The sequence below is a fragment of the Malaclemys terrapin genome, chromosome 1 (assembly GCF_027887155.1).
Source record: "Malaclemys terrapin pileata isolate rMalTer1 chromosome 1, rMalTer1.hap1, whole genome shotgun sequence".
Lineage (NCBI taxonomy): Eukaryota > Metazoa > Chordata > Testudines > Emydidae > Malaclemys > Malaclemys terrapin.
The window spans coordinates 65,270,240-65,293,184 of NC_071505.1; the positions used below are offsets into that span (position 1 = coordinate 65,270,240).

A 22,945-nucleotide genomic window follows, 5' to 3' on the forward strand; every position below is an offset into this window, starting at 1 on the left:
CCTGAAGCTGTCCCTAGACTACAGCACACATCAGCACCTCCAATCTGCCATTAGGGGGAAAACAGCAGAATGGTAGCACCTGGGTACCAAAACCAATCCTACCCAGGCACTTTCTTCGCCAAAGCCTGCACTACTGGTGGCCACTCATGCATTCCCAGAAGGTGGGACTTTCTGGTACTTCTGGAAATGGCGTGGGCCTGCCCTGTGGCGTGAGCTCCCATGCATCACACCACACGGACACCATTTTGAAGAGCATATGCTGCTGCACCCCCAACCACAGGCGTGTGCCTCAGGGCCCTCAGGGCTTTGGATCCAGCCCGCAGGATTTGCCCCCGAGGTGCTGCAGGCCCCGCACCGCTCTCAGAAGTGGCAGGCACCACGTCCCTGGGGCCCTGGGGAGGAAGGGGGCAGAGGGCTCCATGCGTTGCTCCAGGCACCGCCCACTGCAGCTCCCATTGGCCGGGAAGGGGGAACCGCAGCTAATGGAAGCTTCGAGGGAGGTACCTGGAGGCGTGGCAAGGGCAGCGCGCGGAGCCCTGTGGCCCCCCTCCCGCCCCCAGGGGCCTCACAGGGACATGCTGAGTGGCGTGGTGTGGGGCAACAGCAGGCAGGGAGCGCGCTGCTGCAGGTAGTGGCAGTGAGCCGGAGCCTGAACCCCTCCTGCACCCCAACCCCCTGCCCTGAGCCCCCTGCTGCACCCTGCACCCCAACTCCCTGCCCTAAGTCTCCTGCCTGCACCTCGCACCCCTCTTGCACCCCAATCCCTTGTACTCCAACTCGCTGCCCTGAGCCCCGTCACACCCCTCTTGTACCCCAACCCCTTGTCCTAAGCCCCCCGCCTGCACCTCACATCCCACCCCCTGCCCTGAGCCCCCTGCTGCACCCTGCACCCGTCCTGCACCCCAACCCCCTTCCCTGAGCCCCCTCATACACACGCACCCCTCCTCTGCCCCAATCCCTTGCCCTGAGCCCGTTCCTGCACACCGTACCTCCTCCCACACCCTGCACTCCCTCCCACACCCCAACCTTTATGATGTTTGCCTTTAAAAAAAATTCCCTGGGTGCACACCCTAATGAAATGTGCTGCACACGCCTATGCCCCCAACGGGTGGGTCAGGCACACTCTCTGAAATAGCTTCCCCAGCTGACACTCGACAACACCAAGTCTGGCACAACCTCATGCCTGGATGGGGGCGGGGGCAAGCCACCCACAATGAGGGACCTGGGATTTAAAATCAGACCAACGTCCTCCCGCCTAATCACCCCTCATCAGTTTACTGCCTCCATCCACTCACTGACCCGCTCTGCCCTCCCCCCCCCGACCAGCCGCTTCTACTGCCCCTCCCCCCCCGTGTATGACCCCGCACTAGCTTCCCCCCGGGCTCCCCAGCCAGCCCATCTGCCTTTTCCCGCCCCCGCTCCGCCCCTTTCTCCTAGTGGGTGGGGCAAGGTGACATCACGGACCCCGTGACACATGACTCGTGTTGGCCGCGGCTTCTTGCCAGAGGGAGGCGGGGTGACCTCGCGCTGCCTGTCTGATGACGTAGCAGCATTAGCGTCACCCGGCAGGGGCCGGGCGGGTAACCCACCCCCACCCGATCTGGCGGCGGGGACGGAAGGCGCGAGCCGTGGCCGGAGCTGCGCGTGGGCCTGGCCTCGCTGCCGCGGAGCAGGGGGCTGAGCGCGAGCGGCCGGCGCGGCTCCGGGCGGTTCCCCGCGGTGCAATATGTTCAAGAGAATGGCTGAGTTCGGGCCTGACTCCGGGGGAAGAGTGAAGGTGCCGCCCGCGGCCGGGGGCGGGGCGAGGCCGGGGGCGGTGCTCGGGGGCGGCTGCTTTTCTCCGCCGGGTTGGGGAGGGCGTCTGTCCCCACATCCACTGGGCGCTCTCGGCTTGCTGGGGGGTCCGCACGGGGCGGGGGCTCTGTTGTTCCGCTCTGCCCGCGGGCAGCCCCCCGTGCAGCGCTCAGTGCCCGCCGCGCGGTGCAAGCAGCCGCGGGGGGTGGCGGCCCCGGCACCTTCACCGCTTAGCGGCCCCCCGCCCCCCGCACGAAGGGCCAGTGCCCCAGTAGCAGCGCGGGCCAAGCCAGCGTCCTCACCAGGGCCGGCCAGGGTGAGCAGCAGCCGTGCCCCGGGGGAAGCGCCTCTCGCAGCACGCGGTGATCGAGACCAGCCTTAACCCCCGGGCTGGGCACCGAAGTTTCCTATTTGTTCCGCAGAGCGGGTCCAACGGGCAGTCCCGCCGTGCCTGCTCTGCGGGGGCTGGGCGGCTTGAGCTGCAGGGTAACTCGGTCTCCCAACTTCATCTGACTCTTTGCCACCCAGCAGAAGCCAAGAGATTGGTTCAGCGGACTATAAACTCTTCATAACTGCTCTGCTGGTGAAGGAAAATACATTTTCACCCCCTTCTTTTTTCCCCTTACCACCGATAGCCTCAATACTGAAACGTTATTTATGTAGCTCAGAAACGTTAATTTCTCTGTCAGATGGAGAGTCTCATGGCTCTCATAATGAAAAATACCAGTTTTAAACAAAAGAAAATATAAATGGCAGAATAGCTTAAATTGAAGTAAAAATAGCAGCTGTTATATATCATGTGGCTTCTCAACATGATTAGTTTCCAATTATCATTTATGAGATGCTGATCATTTTTTCTTTTTTAAAGGGTGTTACTATTGTGAAACCTATAGTTTATGGAAATGTTGCACGTTATTTTGGAAAGAAGAGAGAGGAAGATGGACACACACATCAGTGGACGGTTTATGTAAAGCCTTACAGAAATGAGGTAGGCAAAAAGTTGATTATTGACCAAAAGATGTGTAACTGAACTAGAAATGTTTACCATAAATTGTCATCTGTCTCGATATAGGCCTTAATTCTGCAAACACTTACATTCATATTTAACTTTAAGCATGTTTGTGGTCCCATTGACTTAAAAGTTAAGCACATGCGTAATTGCAAGATTGGGGCCTTACCTGTTAAAATATAGGAAACATTGTAATGACAGTGTCACTCAAGAAATGCCAGAAAGGTCCTTAGCATTGTGTTGGGGTCAGAAGAAAATATAGGCACAATTAGAATATCTTCTTTATCTCTAGTGTAACACATTAGAAAGAATTAATTATATGTACAAATATAGAGCTGGCATTAGGGAAAAGGTGTGCAGATAAGTGTTTGGCAAAAAGTGAGTTATATAGACTGGCAGTTAAAAATAATTTATATTTCTGCAAGGATCATATAGAAAATAAATTAGATTGATGTCATCAGAGAGAAATGTAGCAAGAGATTATGTGGATTTTTTTAATCCCGGAGTTTAGCCTGATTTTGTCAGATAGTTAAAGTTTGACACATTAGTAAACATGATAGATATGTGGAGGGGGAAGAAACAATGAGAGAAACTGTTCAGTGTGCTTTAATATCTGGAAATAATTGGCTACAGTGTTTACATTTTAGGATATGTCTGCTTATGTGAAGAAAATTCAATTTAAACTACATGAAAGCTATGGTAATCCTTTAAGAGGTAAGCTTATTTGTTTGTTTTTATGGTTTGTACATATATTCTCATTATGTGGAAGCTAAATCATCTGTATTCCTGCCACTGTTTTTCCATTGCAGTTGTTACCAAACCACCATATGAAATCACTGAAACGGGTTGGGGTGAATTTGAAATAATCATCAAGATATTTTTTATTGATCCCAATGAAAGACCTGTAAGTACATTTTTTTGGCTTTTAATAAACCTTTATTTATGTGTAATGTATTGTGCATTTATAAGACTTTGACATGGGATGCAGCTGACCAGAAAAAGTTCTAGTACTAAGTCTCAGCATGTTTAATGTTACTATACAATTACTATATGCCTAACCTTCACTTTTGGATGCATTTTGAAGATGTGTGTGCTATTACTCAGCTAGTCATTTTTCGTAAGCCATTGAATCCCAGTGCATACCTGGCTTTCACACTTTTAAACTAAGTTTAGATAGGGAAAGCAAGTGTCAAGTAGCAGTGTGGCGCCTGAAGGTGGGAAGGGAATGCCTACTTCTTGAAAACAGAGCTTGTAAATTACCATGATCACAAGTGCTTAGTCCTTTCCCCTTGTCCAAAACTCTCAAAAAGCTCTTCATGCTTTCCTTGACCTGATTAACACTAAGGAGAAATGTGATAGTGTAAGGAGCTGGGCTCACCCCTGCGGCGCCTCCTGCTGCTTGTCCTGAGGAATTAGCTTATTTTCCAGCTAGGAGCGCTCTCTGCAGGCCAGTGATCTGCCTTACCTCATTCTGGCTCCCCGTGTCTCTTCCAGGATCGCGGTGCCTCTTCACTGGGTTTCTGACCCTCACCTCAGTGTATGGCTACTGCCAGTCACCCTCTAGCCTGTGCTCCCTGGGGCAGACTGCAGTATAAGCCATTCATCATCAGCAAGGTTGGGTTTGGACCTGCTGCCTTTGCCTACCCCGGGGCTGCCCTCTGCAACCCCCAATACCTATTTGCCTTTTACTAGGCCACAGCTTGGGGCTTTCTAGGCTGGAGCTCCCTGGCTCCTCTGCCTTTCTCCAGCCCTGCTCCACTCAGGTACCCTGTCTCTAGCTCCCTGCAGCCAGGCCCATCTCCCTCTACTAACAGAGAGAGACTGTTGAGCTTCTGGCTCCCAGCCTCTTAGATAGGGCCAGCTGAGGCCTGTTTGGGGTGTGGTCCAGCTGCGGCTACTTCCCCAATCAGCCTAGAAGCTTTTTCCCTTCCAACAGCCCTCCCTCAAGGCTGTCTTTAAACCCCTCAGGGTAGGAGTGGGTAACCACCGTGCTACAGATAGGTTACACACTTTTGAATGGTGTTGAAGGAAGGAAAAGAACTGTAAGATGTTCCAAAGAGGTATCAGGAGTAATAGGATCAAAGTAGATAAAATGGCCTGGATTGTATGTCTTCCTTCCCGGCCCTCCGTTATATACAGTTCTTCCAACTGGAAGCAGGGATCAGCCATCTCTATGGCACTTAACAGGTTTGCTTAAGGGAAGGAGTGGAAAGGGCAGAGTTGTTGGGATTTATTGATTAGAGCCAGAGGCATTGTGAATCCATGTTGCCTCCATGTGGATAGCCCTGGCCTCCCATGAATAACCAGGGGTTTGTAGGTAGGCTCACAGCCTATTCCAGTATCTATCACCTCCCACAGAATAATAGAAAAGGAACTCTTGGAGAAGAACTTCATCGAGGGGTGATCTAAATCTAGATTAGTTTTGAGGAGTATTTCCTAACTGTGTTTTGTTAGGCATCGGTATGCATAGGGTTCCACATGAACCAAGTGATCTTTTCTGTGCTCAGAACTTGTCTACATGGTGGGCTGGGGCACAGAAAGCTAACGTGAATCTATAGCCAGCTACATCGTAAAAAGTTCTGTAGTGTGCTTTGACTTACTGCTGTTAGTGCTGTAGCTGTGTCCACACGGGATGTTGTTGTGTGGCTAGGTAGTATTCTGCAGATGCAGTTCCTGGCTTGTTGTGCACCAAATCATTGAATGTTTTTAAAAAGGTAATTAAGATTGATCTATAAAAGCTATTATAATAGTTTATCTTATTTTCTATTTTACTTTCCCTAGACCCTTTCCAAATCTAGCCAGACATTTGGCTTCAGGATGCTTAAGTTGTTTAACAATTAATATTAAATTCAGTTATTCTGTTGAAGTTTAAATGGTATCAGAAGATCGGTTTAGTTCTTGTATTCTTACAGGTTTTTAAAAATCCTATATGCTTACACAGCAAAAAGATCAATGAATTTTTTAATTCCATTTGGGTGTATCACTTATTTTTTCTTAAAGTGATCATATTACATTTATTCAGGTCTATCTGTTTTCCTTGCACAGGTAACTTTATATCATTTGCTGAAGCTGTTTCAGTCTGACACCAATGCAATACTGGGAAAGAAAACTGTAGTATCCGAGTTTTATGATGAGATGGTAAGAAAAGAGAACATGTTAAAGGTTTTGTTTTTAACTAGTGAGATTGATAACAGGTGTGTATTTTTCTCCTCTTAGATATTTCAAGATCCTACTGCTATGATGCAGCAGCTTTTGACAACATCTCGTCAGCTAACTCTAGGAGCTTATAAGCATGAAACAGAGTGTAAGTGCCAACTGATAACAATTCTAGTGCTACACGTGAATTTTAGAAGTTAAGATTAACCATTAATGTTTAATTATCCTTTTTTGCTGCTGTAAAGTGAAATTTGTATGTGGAAAGAGCTCTGTTTTTGAAAAACATCTTGTATCTCTACAGACATAGCTCTATTGTGCAAGAGTATTATACTAATTTTAAGATCTAAAGGTTTCAGATTTGTACGTTTTTCACAATTATTGTTTACTTCTGAATAATTCTGTATGAAGGCTGATAGAAATATTTATCCTTCACTGGAATTACGTGAAGTCCGAGAATAACACAAGGAATGAAGTTGCCCTATAGATTTGAGGTGTGAACTTCCCCTGTTCATCTCGTCTGAACTCGGAGATTAAAGTTGAAATATTAACATTAAATATTTCAATACTAACACCTTTTCCTGAAGCCAGCAGCTATTTTGGGATGGAGTGAATAGTTACCATTACTTGTTTTCTAAATGAAGTCCTCAGACTTTCATGCTGTAGGCCATTTCTTAAGATAACAGACTTTTGAGAGTCACCTCCCTATCCAACTTCTTTCCTAATTGTTTTCTTTGCAACTGTAATGCTTTCTTTACGTGAACTAAGTGTTGAGGGCATTAAGGAGATAAAATGAAAATAAACTTTTTATTAATATTGACTGGTGTGGCTGTTTGGCTTATATTCCCCTCCTTCAGATTTTGAATGTTTTCTGATTTCCTATACCCAGAGCATGGATTTAATATATATTCATTCCAAATCTCACCTTGCTGTCTACAACTTACTGCTCTAATCTTTCCAGGCCACTTACACTTGGGTTCTGTCCTCCTGTCTGTATGTTACCCCTCTTGTTTAAGTATTGTCAGCAAATTATATTACTTAAGATACTTCTGAGATGCCTAAAACCAAGGACTAAGGGAGTACATATAGCTTTGAAACCCAGAAAATGCTGGATTCTAATCTCAGCGTTGGCACTGTAGTGCTGTCTCAACTTTGGTAAATCGCTTGAATTTGCTGCCTTAGTTTTATCATCTGTGCCGTGGAAATAATGTCCATCAGTTTCCTCATTTGTAAAATACTTGTCTCACAAAAGTACTGAGGATTATTTTTTGTATTTGTAGCTTGTTACTTTGTTAATTGGACAATAGAAAATGTTTTATGACTTTACTTTTGAGCATGTCAAATTTTTACATTTTAACTAAAGTGGCTACATGTTTCTACTAGGCATGGATAGAAGTGATTTATTGCTCTACAGCAAGAGTATTAGAGGTGTTTCCTTATTCTCCTTTCTCATAAATATGCTTGTAGAAGCAGATATAGAGTAGGATCTTCCTGGAGCATGGGCTGTTCAATATCCCACAAATGGGAGGGGTGATGTGTTTGCGGTGGAGTGGAGTGCCAGTGTTCTAGTCAGATTTCTGTTGCCTTGCCAGCCCAAAAAGTGAGAAGTGGGGGAAGTAACATTCTCACAATGTTTTTGTGCATAAGCTAAAAAGCTGGTATTTCAATGCTGCAGTTTCTGTAGGATACTTGCAAAGACAGATTCTGTGCCACTGTATCTCTGAGACATGTAGAATAACTATTGTGGCAAGGCAGAGAGGGCAAGGTGCTTTTTTTACACCTGGTAGGGAATAGGAGCCCAACTTCCAGCCATGCAAACTCCAAAATGGGATCTGAAGGTCCTTCTGGATTATTTTAGGGCCCATGCATTACCAGTAGCGAAGATTCTGTGAAACAGATTCTGCCCTCCGTTACCTTTTTTTGAATTTTTGAATATTCTATTGAGTAATTGCAGTTTTGCAGTGCACTAAAAATATTTTTTTTCTTTGTCACTATCCCAGTTGCAGATCTTGAAGTAAAAACCAGGGAAAAGCTGGAAGCTGCCAAAAAGAAAACCAGTTTTGAAATTGCTGAGCTTAAAGAGAGATTAAAAGCAAGTCGTGAAACTATCAACTGTTTAAAGAGTGAAATCAGGAAACTAGAAGAAGATGACCAGTCTAAAGATATCTAACAAGTATCAATTTGATAGAGACTTTGCTGTAAATAAAGGGACTTGTTAACATTGTTCCATGATCCGTATTCCCTCAAATTTCATAGAGGAGACTATGTACAGTTTCATCCATGAATTTCATTTCAAAAGACTGTTGCATGTGAGGCCAGCTTTACAGATGAAAAATGTCCAGTGTTTAAACTATAGAAGTATGTGAAATTTGTATTTTTTTTTATCATTTTAAAGAATGTAATTCTTTGAAATCAGACTTTTTAAAAATTGCATTGAGTGCAGCATGGTAACTTTGTAATAAATCTCAGGTTACTATCATTTACAACATGTAATCAGTTTTCATACTCCATTTACTCTTTCTAAATGATTTGGAGACAAATCTTTAAAACTGAACATTAAAATAGTAGTAGCTTTTTCACTGTTAGGAATCTGAAACTCCTCTGCTTAGTTGTTGGCTTCACATCCAGTATGATGAGTAAACTTGAAGGGAGAGGTTAAAAGCTTTGGTATGCAGGTAGATAAAGCCTGTCAGTTTAAAATTACTTCTGTTTTCTGGTATTGGTATTAGGAAAAAGTAAGCTGGTAGAGATTCAGGAGGATGAGATTCTTTTAACTAGCAGTTCTACTTTACAAATGGTACAGAGACAAACTATACAAATGTAGATCAGACTTGTATAAATGCAGCAACCACATTACTTATATTCCGAGATGTAAGGTGACTTGTCATGTTTTGCAGCTTTTTGTTGGCCTCTGACTTTATTCATAGGAATAGAAGAGCCTGGCAGTGATGGAGCAACTTGTGATCTTGGAATAAAAGGGTTATATTCCCTGCTATTTTTTAAAGTACCACTTTACAATAAAATCACCTGTTAAATACACACACACACACAAACCCCAGGAATTAATGTGAGATTATGAAGATTCAGAGCACTGGGATTGCTTTAAATTTGAGATGAACGTGAATCGCCTGTTGACCCTGACTTTAGTAAACTAGATACATTTAAAACAGTTTCATAGAATTGTAACATACTTCAAATAATGCAGTTTTTTGATATCTGCACTTAATACAGAATTGGAAGGATTTTGCCTTTTCATTCTCTGGCCCTACGATCCAGCCAAGATATGTGGGAATCAAATGAGAAGGCACAAGCCAAGACCCTTTGTTAAAAGGTGTTTCAAAGAGTTATAACTTTTCCATGGAACCAACTACTATCTGATGTTCAAATAAAGCTGGCTGACTCTAAAAGATGGTCCAAGTGGCTACCTTGGACAAATTGTTGCCGGTCTGATGCCTTGCAAGACTCATGAGAGGAGAACGGGTGGAAATTGACAGGGAAGTAAAATAGATGTCTGTATTCCAGAAACAGCAGCTCCTCTGTCTCCTTGCAGCCGCTACTCCGGGCTTGAGAGTGGGCTCAAGTTGGAAGGATAGGGTTTACAGAGAAGCCAATGGCTTACCCAAGCCCCACCAGCTCAGATAATGCCTTGTCACTTTCCCAACCTCTGAGTGAGGGTAAAAGAGCCACTATCCAGAGGAAGGAAGGCCCAGCGGATGGGAAACTAGTTTAGGATTGGGGAAATTATGGTTCAGTTTCTTGCTCTCCATAGTGAGAGACCTTGAACAAGTCACTTAGCCTATCTGTGCCTCAGTATCCCTTGTGATATGGGGATAATAGTATACCCCTACCTCATTAAGGATTATGAGATGCTCAGATACTAGAGTGATGTGGATCATATAAGCACCCTAGGTAACTTCTTTTTCTGACAGTGATTGTAGAGGGTTTTTGGAGCTACTTGCTAGAGTTGAAGCTGTGAGGTGTCACTAGAATTTCAGGAGTACTATCACACAAGATTTAGGGGAATCGCATTCCATTTCCTGAGGTAGCTTTTAGGATATAGAGGGGGAGGTAAAGGAAACCTGGGAATTTGCAGTAATGGTGGGACAAAAATGAGTCTAGAACTCAAATTCTGCCAATACTTACTCCTGCACAGCTCTACAACACGAGATTGTGGGGGAATGAGGAAATCATCTCAATGTTTTTAATCTTCACACTGAGCCACCATATGTGACAAGAATGCCTCTCCTGGTTTGGGAGTTGAAGTTGTGAATCCTAATTCTAGAGTACACGAGTTAAAATAAGGGGAATATGAGTAACATACAATCAGAATTCTAGAGCCTCCAAAGTGTTGAAACAGATCTTGAAAGGCTGTGTTATAAATAGCTTAGCAGAATTCAATTTTTATTTTTTATAATTTTGACATATCAATGTTTAGTTTAAAACATTTTTTAAAAATTTTATTAACTTAAATTTTCAGTTGCAGGAAATTGGGGCGGGGAGGAGGGGTCAGGCAATAGGTGAGATCAGACCATAATTCTTTCATGACAGTAGATTTTGCGATTTCAAAAAGTTAAAGCTTTATTGCCATTAAAGCACAAATTGTCCACGTCAAAATATACAAAATAAATATTCTTAAATCAAACTCTTCTCAAGCAGCATGTTTCTTATTTTGCCTATCTGTAAACTTTGGTTATTATAGATGTAAATTTTTGTTAATGTTTATGTATGGTGAAATGAACATATACTGTCACTTACTGATAATCTAATCCTCCCAAGCCTAGTGATCAGAAGAAATATCTGATTCATAGCTTTTTTTTAAGAACCTAAAAACTCTATCCAGCTGTATTTTTAAACCATTGTTATCACCATAGTATTAGAATACTTTATTTAAGTGCACAACTCAGCCTTAAAAATGGACCCAAGACTGATGCTTCCGTAATAGAGGGCATTCCCATAATAGACCAGTGATCTTCCCCCTCCCACCCTTTACTTCTCCTGAGGAAATCAAGATTTTTTTTTTCTTGTCACTGTTCCCTCCACTTCACTTTTTATGCTTTTCTTTCTCTCCTTCCTTCCTTGCTGTTCCTATAGGAGGAGGAGACAGAAATAATACCTATAACTTGGAGAAAAAAAAATTAGTCACAAAATCTTTTCCTGAGCAGCTATGACCCTCTCATGGAAAACAAGAAACTATTTCATATTACACTGTTTAAGTGCCTTGTGTGTATTCTGTATTTTTCTTCATTAGTAGAAAATTGTTTCTAAGCATGAAAAAACATGCTTGAATTCAGTGGTATCAGGAAAATTCAATTGCAATGGTTGACTGTACTTTGGCCACCCCTGAGTAAGATGTTTTTCACTTATTCCAGACAAATAGTTATGGTTCATGATTGTGAATTTAAGTGGTAGCAATGTACATTGTTGACTCTGACTTTCTTCCTTCAGACAGTGGTTCTATCCTGAATTATAGTGATGACACAGAGTGGTGTTTTAAAATCCCTTCATGAGGAAAAAAAAAAAAACCTGATTGTGCCATATGTAAAAAAAAAAAAAAAAAATTCTTGATCTCACCCAGATGCATGATAATTTAGTCTAAATAATTGTCTAGCACTAAAGCTTCAGACTCTGTTTAAACTAATCCTTTGGTGGGTGAGGAGAAAAATGGTTTATTTCATTTGTATTGCTATGTAACATGTTCAGGATTAGGAGATAAACTTGTCCCATAATAAATCATGTTACAAGTTAACTAGTCCAGATACAATGTTATCTACTTCATGCATCAAACATGTAGCTTTATAATTAAGCACAGTTTTCTATTTCCATTGCAAACTCCATTTTCCCCCACCCCAAGAATTTTAACCCATTTTAACTCAGCTGTCCGAGATGTGAGAGCTAAATATTTAGGCTGGATGAGAGAGGAACTGCCAACTACCTTCCTTGATCACCTTCCCTTTCACTACTTTTCAGTAGTAAAGAAAAACTCTCACTAAACTGCTGATCTGAAAGTTGTATGCTTCACCATTCCTGTACAGCTTTTTCAGCATGGGGGTGGAGTGGGGTCGATTCTTCTGAGGGGGTGGTGGTTAGCATATAAGCCTGTTTGTTAGCCTGAGAGAGAATTTTGGGTTTGACTTTTTGAAACTCTTCTATCTTATACTAACGTGTGAAGAACAATGAACAAAGACACTGTGTGTTGCATTTCCCACAACCAGATGGGGTTTTTAGTACAATGGGAAGAGATAAGGGATAGAGCAGTTAAAAGTGTTACAGGGTATGGTGGGAGTGTAATATATGAGCATACACTGAAAGGCTGCCTGGCTCCTTTCTCAAGCCAAGGTCAAGCAACTAGTTCGGGGGGATGGGGGAGAGGCATAAGAAACACTAAAAGCCAAAGAAAAGCCTGGCCTGGGCCAGAACACAACTTCACTCCTTACCCCTCCCAGGGGATACAAAAGAGGTGGGATAAAGACCCAGACCCATGACCCTCCAAAATGGAACATGACCATAAGTTGTAAGGAGTGTGACTAGGGGTGTACACTGCAGGTATATTTGGGCCTGCTAAGGAGGAGGAGGTGGGAATGGGAAACCGGGACATAAGCAAGGCTCTGCAGTGTCAGAGCTGGGAAAGGGGACACGGGGTAAATGCTCTGTGGCGTCAGAGCTGGGAATGGAACACTGGGAAACAGATTCTGCCGGCGTATAGAACTGTGGTATCGCATTGCCTGCACTTTAGACTTCTGGTATTCTCCTTTCTCTCTGCATGACAAGAACCAGGGGAGAGGGTGAAGGGAAAGCCCTCTTAACAGTGGTAGCCAGACAGGAAGTGCAGCTCTGTTGGGGCAGCCTGACCAGCCTCATCTAACAGTGCTCTAGGACAGTAAGTAGGTCGCTGGTGCCCAAGACCCATCCCTGTTGGAGGGGGGGCCCTCAGACTGGTGGCAAGAGGCAAACTGAAGATACGGAAGCAAAGAACCTTGTGGGCATGAGCCACACCGATGGATACTATTCTTCAAATGCAGACCTGGTGAGATCTCCTGAGACCTATGAAGTATCTAGATACAGCAAGGTGAAGTATCTCCTCTCCCACTTACTCATTTTCTTTTGTTGTACTTCTGTATTCTGTCTGTATCTTTTGCATTCTCATATTCTTTTATCCTGTTTACCCTGTCTTGCCCTTCTTTTTAGCAATTTAGGACTGGTAACAGTTGTCATATTGAAAGCCTTGAAGAATAAAACCCAGCACAGGAAGAATATGGACAACTAACTACCTGGTTGTTGTAAGAAATGTTGCTTTATTTGACTTCTTCCGGAGAGTTATTCTTCTGGCTACACTAACCCATTTGTCCCTTTGGTATATAAACTACACTGCTGAACCACTTATACTGTATATCATTTATCACCATCCATTTTCAGACCTGCTTAAAGCTGATGTGTAACTTACACCTCCATTTACATCACCGTTCAGTTTGGTTCTAGTATTTCTACTTAACCCACATCTCTAATACTAAGCCATTTAGAGCTGTATCCTTTGTAAATTCCACTTTAGAATGCCTGGGATCTAATATGAAGTCTATTTTAGGGGTTTACTCTAAGAATTTTCATGATCAAAGGGAGAGATGGGGATGGTGTTGGGAAGTTTCCCCCAACTGTATGTTTAATGATGTTAATGTTTATGTTTGAATTAATGTGTTTGCTGTAATGATTAGTATAAAATGAGTTAATTATGGAACAGAAAACAATGGAGTCCATGATTCAAGATGGTGTTGTGCCATAATAACAACTCGGACTCCATGTTGTTGCTCCTTTTTGTCAGAACTTTCACACCTTTTCAAACTAGTGGTGGGAAAAGAGCAACGGACTCTTAGGGGGCAGTTAGAACCAGCTCAGACGGCTAGGTTCGCGCCACTGAGCATATAAAAAGGGCTGTGTGCCTGAGCATTCTTGCTCTTCATCAGAGCAGCAGCCAGGTATCACATTGATTTGTGCGGACGTCAAGGATCTCCTCAGTGACTCTGGACCCACACCATCGCCCAAGTAGACATCACTTTCCATCACTCATGAACTATAACACCTACCTATATCCTGATTCCAGCGACGCCTTTATCTGCAATCCTGGTTCCAGTAGATCTTTGCTGATGGTCCTGTGCTCCTCCCTCCTGTAGCCCAAGTCAGGCTGTGAAGCTTGGTTTGAGGTCCAGAATTCGGAACTCATGCTGTCAAGCTACAACGAGATACACCACCATCAGCTGTTTTGTCTTACCTGAAGTTGTCACCTCTGACTCAGTACAGTATTGGGTTAATTTGTGTTTTCCTTTTGTTTAGTTTAAATATAGTCAAGGTTAAGGGTTGTACGGGTCTCAGGGCTTCACGTCCAATTGGGGGCAGCCACACTTGCATTTGTACTGGGTTGTTTATTCTAGTTATCATTCCCCTATCCCTGCTATTGTCAATTTTCTTAATAAATCTTTGTTAATTGTTTTCAAAGCATACACATCTCTCTGTCTCTTTTCTATCATGCATGAGAGGGTGGTGTATGGACTGACAAATTGCTTCCACAGGTGATATTGTATGCCAGCCCAAGTTCCTGACCCTATTGGCTAGGTTGAATGTTAGCAATGGAGGGAATACTTGGTCACTCTCTTTGTTGATTTGTTCCTTCCCACACTGGCTTGAGGTCACTTTCTGTGATGTTGTCCTGACGACTATTTTGTTTGGGTTTTTTTAATATATTTGTCATAAATCGTGAGTCCATTTCAGAATAACATTACTTTGCCCCTTAAATAGGAATACAATTTCAATAGCACTCCAGGCTGCTCTCCAAACAACAGGAGGCAAATGTGTGCAACGTTGTCCTAACCATCTCAATAACAACTTAATAATTTGGTTTTGGGCAGGGAAAGGGGAACTTCTCACTGGGCCCATAAAGTAGCTTTTTACACTGAAGATTTTTAGCACTTTTTAAAAAAATCGAAAAGGAGAATCAGTAGTGACCTGTGTCCAGGGCCCATTGGCAGTACAGAAAAGAAATACTCTTGAGTCAAAAATTGGATTGTGTATAATACCCTCAGCCACCAGATTCAGACAACTTGCTACAATCTTAGGAACTATTTTTCCATTTGGGCAATGTTTTACTGCTATTAGCCTTCAAACCAATACATATTTGTGTTTATGGCCTTTAGGTATATTCATATATCTTACACATTTTTATCCCTGAGCATCATAAAGGTCTGAGTCTATCATGCTCAGGGGGTGATCACTGAGCCAGACCATTCACTTTGACTGAGATTTGATCATGTTACAGCATGATTTGTTCTTGCTTCTGTAGATGGGACAAAATCATATCTAGCCTGCTGTGAAACTTTTACAACCCTGTGTTTATGGTACAGAGCAACTCAGATATTTCTTGGGGTGGGGGGCAAATTCCAATCCCCACCCCTACATCTTTCTCAGGGATCCTTTGTCTGGACAGTCTCCCATCTCTTACCTACAAAGCGCATGATCTGCCAATGCTGCCAGAGGTTGAGTTCTCAGCGGACTCTCCTGCTCACTGGATGGAGGGGCAGCTGGGTCAAATTTCAGTGACAACGTAACCATGCACTCAGAGCAATGCTCTGAATTACTGCAGCAGCAGTGGTACTGTACTTACCCCTGCTACTGAAATTAATTAAAGGACAAATCCTGAGGGGGAGGGCGTGGCATTTGCACCTCACTGCTGTGAGCAGAATTTAGCCTTAAGTATTTGCCTGACTGCAGGGCTCAGTCATAGGGATTGTGTCTGGGTCCAAACGGAGACAATTATTGCATGGCAGGGACTGCAATTCTCATTTATTTGTCAGGGTCCAGTTTTTATAACCTATGCTCCCTTTCTGTGTGCTTTTTCAAGGGAAAATTATGTACTTGCAATTATGTGCAGACAAAAATGATGTCACACAGATGTCCTATTACATGGCATAATTTGCTTGTGCACACAATTTTTTGCATCTGTAAGAAAACCAGGTTTTAAAATTTTGAATTTAACATTCAATTTCTGGTTGTTGAACTTGTATAATAAGAACTTAAGTAATAAATAATGCCATAGATGTGTGTAGGGTGTGCAAAACCAATAGATGGAGTCCCTGCTCTACACAGTTTACAATCTAAGTTAAGATAAGTGTAACAGGAGAAAACATAGGTGGAGTTAACAGGAATATAGGAACATAAGAACTGTCATACTATTTCAAACTAGTAGTCCATCTAGACCAGTATCCTATCTAACTGTGGTTAGTACCCCATACTTCAGAGGAAAATGGGTAAAAAACACTCTTTATGTAAGTATGGAATATATGGAGGAAGTAGAGTGATAGCAGGAAAATGGTGACAACAGTGAAAGATTATGAGATGAGCTTAATGTTTCATATGCATCTTGTTCCTCTTTGCACTTTTAAAATATAATTAATTAGTAGGGATTTCTTTGTTGAACCTGTTTATGGTACAGAGCAAGCAAATAATTCATAATGGAATGTTTCAGTTTTAAGAGGGTTTAAGACAGGACTCTAAATGATATATGCTTCTAGTAAAACAGATCTTTTACAAGGAGATATTACATAACTGAACCTGAAATTTACATTTAAACATTCAGGGAAAAACATCTGGGAAGCCCTGGAGAATAAGTCACAAAAAGAGTTCATCACCATCAGGATGTATAGCACATGTCCCCGTTTTTCCTGGATAACTGCTGTAAATTCTAAGTCACTTGAGTGTTGAAATAATAGTGGTTGACATCTTTGATCTACCTTCTACTGTATTCTCACAGCAGTGGACAATTGCTATACTTTATATTTATAGCACAGAAAACATCTATCTGATGTTCTCCCCTCTGTTGCTTAAAGCGTATTTTATTCTGAAATGTTGGCAGTTTTTCTAAGGGTCACAGTTAAAGAAATATTTCAGCTAATTCCTATTTTTGTGGTGTTTCCCTTTCTAGTGTTCTGTACACCTGTTGTATATTTTCCTATGGAAAATATTGTTGGTGACAGCTTACGGTACAATGTAACTTCAATTTAAATACTCATATTTCAGGCAAACTGTATCCTAAAACATTTTAATGCATTCAAAATTGTGAGTTCCTAGTATATGGTATAAGTTGCATAAAAGAATTGTGTAGAGAAGTTGTTCAGGGAAACAAATTATAGTATTCATTCATGAGACCAAAAACGAAGCGAGAAAAATTTAAGAGGCATATAAGTAAGAGAATTTTTCAGTTGCTATTTGAAGTAAGATGAGAACTGGCAGGCAAAACTACTGCTACTACTAATAATTATATATTGATGTAATGACTTTAATGCCAAAGGATTCCAAAGTGCATCACAGTTTTATACCCATGGTTTGTAAATTTGCATCTGTTGTCACTAATATGGTGGCTGATTACCTATTTTTGCTGTATGGTAGGCAAATACCATATTTTTTTAAGTAATAAGGGGGAAATCAGGTCCTATATCTTTTGGGCTGCATGTTGTATAAAAGTCAACTTTCCTATGGAACTCGTAGACTCTTGTGAGTGAGCAGTCAGTGTTATAAGGAACTCTGGTATTTTGGGTGCAGGCTCTGTTGTGTTTACAAAGACCCAATACTGTAGTCTTTTTTCCTCTGCACATACATAGAGACAACAATGGATAAAAGTTATTTTTCTGAAACAAATAAAATGTTGCCAAAAACAAACAAAAGTTGTTTCCCACAAACCATACCCTTAAATAAGTTTTAGGATAATTGTAGTGAGGGGGCATACCTCACTCCAAGACTGACAGGGAGGGCTGGCCTCAAACCACTACAGTCCTGAAAGGCAGAAGTTAGTAGACTGTTAGTAGCAGATAACCCCCATACTTTATTCTGAATACACCTGGCAATAAGGGTTGTCTTTCTTTGCATTTCCAAAGGAGGAAAGAGTAAGCAATACGCAATCCTGGATCTAAGAGTATATTAACCATGAGAAATCATCCTTCATTGACTGAGAGAAGCTGCAGCTGTTGTAACTATGCAGCAAAAATTATACTGTTGCTATATATTTTATACCCTTGCTACTGAAATTCATTAAAGGACAAATCCTGCCCATTCTTTACCAGTGTGGTACAGCTGCCCAAAGGAAGGCAGGGCACAGGGGGAGCCTCCTGCAAAACATAGAGTTCATTTCCATGGTGGGCTCGCTCTGCGTGTGTTGGAGTGCATGGTGTGGTTGGAAGTGATCAAGATGCGAGCTGGGGGTGGAGAGGGAAGGTCCATGACCATGTGGTCCTTCCCTTCCCCTGTAGAATGGATTCACTAGCTCTGTGCTGCTTGGGGGAAGGATTGCTTCCTTCCCTCAGGGCTGGCCTTACCATGAGGCGAACTGATGCAGCTGCCTCAGGTGCCAGACTGTGGGGGGTGGGGGGTGCCACTAGGGCCCAGAGTGTAGAAAACTGTCTGCTGCTGGTGCACATGTATTCTCTCTGCTCTAGATGCACAGAGATGGTGGAGTGCTGTGCTGGAGAAAGGATGGCACAAGAGACATAACAGGCAGGCAGGAGAAAAGGTGAGAGGGAATAACAGAAAGCAACAGGAGCTGCAGGGAGAGAGAGGAGGAGGAGCCTCTTATTACCCCTCTAACATCTCCAGGAGTCTGGACTGATAAACACCAGGTTCTCAGGGAGCTCCCTGTTTCCTGCTGCTTCCCTGACCCCATTTGAGGAGAACAGGCAGTCAACTGAAGTAGTAGGAGCCAGTTAGACCTTTAAGATGCTGATATCTTCCCTCACTCAAGCCCTGCTACCAGCCTGCTTATTTGTCCCCTTCAATTGAGTGTTGAGAGCCACTATAGCTGGCACAGAACAGCAGTCATGAGTGAAAGAAGAAAACGCCCCTCTGGGGCACCATTCAGAAAAAGAAAGAAAGCAAAGGAAGCTTTTCTATCTAAGCAGGAAGGAGCTCTCCTGAGATACCTAGACATAAGTAAGTGGGCATTCACCCACGAAAGCTTATGCTCCAATACTTCTGTTAGTTTTAAATGTGCCGCAGGACCCTCTGTTGCTTTTTACAGATTCAGACTGACACAGCTACCCCTCTGATACTAGACATAAGTGTTCACGGTGAGCCTTCCGGCCCCAGTAAGGATGTGAGCAGTGAGGAGGTGCCTGATCTTCCAGTTAGTCAGAGTGCAGGTGACCTGGTAGCTACTGCAGCATCCATATCTCCATCTCAAATGGATGTAACCATGCACATTCCTGAAGAAAAGTGTAGATCAGAGAAGAGTGTTGTGGGGATGTATCATCCCTACACCAACCTAATGAAAAGTTCCATGAGGAGGTAAGGGTCACGATGGGACACTTGCAAGGTAATAAATCATGGCCTTATGTAAGGCCCCCCTGGTGGTCTAGGATTATATAAGATGATCATGGCCTTATGTAAGACCCCCTGGTGGTCTAGGATTATATAAGATGATCATGGCCTTATGTAAGGCCCCCTGGTGGTCTAGTATTATATAAGATGAGGTAAACAAATCATGGCCTTATGTAAGGAACAGTTGAACCAATCGGTGTGGGGCTATACATGTGATAAACACATGATTCTCCTTCTTGTCCAATCGGTAGATGTGTGATTATAGCCTAATTGTGTTATGTAATGTTAAGAAAAACTATAAAAGAAAGCTTGCAATAAACAGAATTCGGATTCAGCTTGCAACCACAGTGGTCGTGTGCTTTATCTGCTCCGCCTGGAACGCCACAAATGGTGACCCCGACGTGATTCGGCTTGGACATCAAGGCAGCCAGGACTTTGCCCAGAGTGAGCTAGCAGAGATCATACTAGACACAGCCGCCAGTGGAGCAGGGATCAATGTTCTCAGACAGTAGACCCAACAGGTGTTGTCTCAGAAGCTGAGCAGATCCAACCAAAAAAAGGATCTAAGTGGTCAGACTCTATGTCATCTCTCATGAAGAAACTGGAACAATTGAATTTAGATATTGAAGAGGCTCTCAGTGCTGGCTCTTCTCCTTCCAGCACTTCTTCTTCCAAAAAACGCAAACAGCCGTGCCCTGTTAAGGTGGAAACAGGCCTTCTTCACAAAGATCATCAGAGAAAGGGAATCTGTGGGAATAAGAGGGCAGGCTACCAAAATTTAAATGGTTTGCCAAGCTCAGTGTCAACTGGAGCACGACCAAAAACTAAACATGGTTTGAGAAAAGGCGGAGGTGGCAGCCGCGGCAGGAGGTACCGGAGGATACCGGCTCCTGGTCGTCCGAGAGAGACGTTCGTGAGCTCACAGCCGACGGAAGCGTTCGGTGAGAAAAGGCGGAGATGGTACCCACGGCAGGAGGTACTGGAGGATACCGGCTCCTGGTCGTCCGAGAGAGACGTTCGTGAGCTCACAGCCGACTGAAGCGTTCGGTAAGAAAAGGCGGAGGTGGCAGCCGCAGCAGGAGGTACCGGAGAATACCGGCTCCTGGTCGTCCGAGAGAGACGTTCGTGAACTCACAGCCAACGGAAGCGTTCGGTGAGGAAAGGCGGAGATGGTAGCCGCGGCAGGAGGTACCGGAGGATACCGGCTCCTGGTCGTCCGAGAGAGACGTTCGTGAGCTCACAGCCGACGGAAGCGTTCGGTGAGGAAAGGCGGAGATGGTAGCCGCGGCAGGAGGTACCGGAGGATACCGGCTCCTGGTCGTCCGAGAGAGACGTTCGTGAGCTCACAGCCGACTAAAGCGTTCGGTGAGAAAAGGCGGAGGTGGCAGCCGCGGCAGGAGGTACCGGAGGATACCGGCTCCTGGTCGTCCGAGAGAGACGTTCGTGAGCTCACAGGTGAGCGGCTGCATTTAATAAAATGGGCTCTGCTTTGTCTGCAGAGGAGGAGACGGTGCATGATTTTTTATTACGCATCGCTAAAAAGCGGGGAGAGAAGCTTCCCTCTGACGCGTTGTCCCGTTTGTTGAAATGGGGGCAGAAACGCGGGAATGTACAAACAGGGCCTTCAGCTACAGGACATGCTGAATCAGTTCTCCCATTTGGCCAGTGAGAGCCATCCCCCGCAGTCCCACACATTGCGAGCCCTGAACCAGCCCGGCTTTCCTGTCACCAATGATGTTTGTACCCCAAAGTTCCGGGTGGAGTTCCCGGGGCAGGGTGAAAAGTTGCGGAATAGGTTGGAAAGAATGGCGGAGCCAGGCTTATCTAACTTTGAAAGGACATATAGGAAAAAACCACCGGATAAGATCCCTCCGGCAGATGATATTGCTACCCGAACACCATGCCGCCACACAGAAGCCAAACAACGTCCCCGCAGCACCGGACCTGCACTTATTGTTTGTCACAGCCTAGACACCTGATAATGCTGTACTTCTGTTTGTTCAGACTCCTTATTATAGGAGAAGGGGTCTTTTTATGTCCAAACTCTGTACCTTTTGTTAACCCACGACAAAATGTTTGGATCACCTGGGCGAACCAGACTGGCCAAAAAGCCCTTTTTGCTTGTTCATGGCCACCCCATCGGATCCCCAATGGTTTTCGTATTTATGTAATATTATGTTTTTTAATAGTTCTCCATATATTTCGCAGTTGTTAAATGTCACCTGTCGTCAGTTTTATAGGTTCAAAAAAAGTAGTCAGGTGGCTAGTAATTGTCCTAATGTTAGTTGGACCCTCCTATAGGCCTTATTTAAGAAAAAGGGGGGAGGTGTGGGGATGTATCATCCCTACACCAACCTAATGAAAAGTTCCATGAGGAGGTAAGGGTCACGATGGGACACTTGCAAGGTAATAAATCATGGCCTTATGTAAGGCCCCCCTGGTGGTCTAGGATTATATAAGATGATCATGGCCTTATGTAAGACCCCCTGGTGGTCTAGGATTATATAAGATGATCATGGCCTTATGTAAGGCCCCCTGGTGGTCTAGTATTATATAAGATGAGGTAAACAAATCATGGCCTTATGTAAGGAACAGTTGAACCAATCGGTGTGGGGCTATACATGTGATAAACACATGATTCTCCTTCTTGTCCAATCGGTAGATGTGTGATTATAGCCTAATTGTGTTATGTAATGTTAAGAAAAACTATAAAAGAAAGCTTGCAATAAACAGAATTCGGATTCAGCTTGCAACCACAGTGGTCGTGTGCTTTATCTGCTCCGCCTGGAACGCCACAGAGTGTGGTGGAGGCGCAAGAAACAGCTGCTGCTGAGTTTAGTTCCTTAAGTCTAGATGATCCAGGACTGTGGACCCACTTGAGCAGTAGCCTGAGGGACTTCCTTGTACTGCATGGGCCACAGCAAGTGAAAAACTTCATGTTCCCCAAAGACAATGAAAATAGAAGTTTCCATCCAACACATTACTGGCATGAAATCCCCAATGGTGGCAAAGCGGAGAGGCCATGGCTTATGTACTCAAAAACCCAGAATGCTGCATACTGTTTTTGTTGCAAACTCTTCCAGTCTAATGTTCCAGCCACATTTGGTTCTACAGGAACAAAGGACTGGAAAAATCTGGCTAGAAATTTGGCATGCCATGAGAAGGCAGCAAATCACCAGAGAGTATTCCATAGGTGGAAAGAGCTTGAGATGAGACTAAGGTTAAAGGCCACCATAGATGATCAGCATCAAGAGAAGATTGCATCAGGGTCTCCTTACCGGCAACATGTTCTGAAAAGGCTCATTGCCATTGTGAGAAAGCTTGCTACCCAAAACCTAGCACTGCGTGGCACTTCAGATCAGTTGTATGTGCCAAACAATGGAAACTTGCTTAAAATTGTGGAGCTGATGGCTGAGTTTGATGCTTACTTCTGGAGCATCTAAGAAGAGTCACCACCCAAGAAATGTACACACACCACTACCTTGGAAAAACAATTCAAAATGAGATCATACAGTTACTGGCAACAAAAGTCAAACAGAAGATTGTGGCAGATCTGAAGTCAGCAAGATATTACTCTGTTATTCTGGACTGCACACCTGACATCAGCCATACGGAACAAATTACTTTAATGGGGCATTTTGT

General features: G+C 43.7%; 1 protein-coding gene across 1 annotated transcript; it reads left to right on the top strand.

Moving 5' to 3' along the window:
• The first annotated feature begins 1,571 nt into the window (after positions 1-1,571).
• On the top strand, positions 1,572-10,598 carry YEATS4 (YEATS domain containing 4). Its single transcript, XM_054026217.1, has 7 exons — positions 1,572-1,777; positions 2,663-2,782; positions 3,451-3,517; positions 3,613-3,707; positions 5,849-5,941; positions 6,020-6,107; positions 7,957-10,598. Exons 1-7 carry the CDS (start codon positions 1,727-1,729, stop codon positions 8,124-8,126), a joined length of 684 nt encoding a protein of 227 aa, XP_053882192.1. The 5' UTR covers positions 1,572-1,726; the 3' UTR covers positions 8,127-10,598.
• The last annotated feature ends 12,347 nt before the right edge of the window (positions 10,599-22,945 follow it).

Excerpts from the sequence above, each read along its gene's own strand:
- YEATS4 (XM_054026217.1), top strand. The coding sequence starts at position 1,727 with ATGTTCAAGAGAATGGCTGAGTTCGGGCCTGACTCCGGGGGAAGAGTG. Across the intron at positions 1,778-2,662 it reads ACTCCGGGGGAAGAGTGAAG|GGTGTTACTATTGTGAAACC; the intron begins GTGCCGCCCGCG and ends TCTTTTTTAAAG. Across the intron at positions 2,783-3,450 it reads TAAAGCCTTACAGAAATGAG|GATATGTCTGCTTATGTGAA; the intron begins GTAGGCAAAAAG and ends TTTACATTTTAG.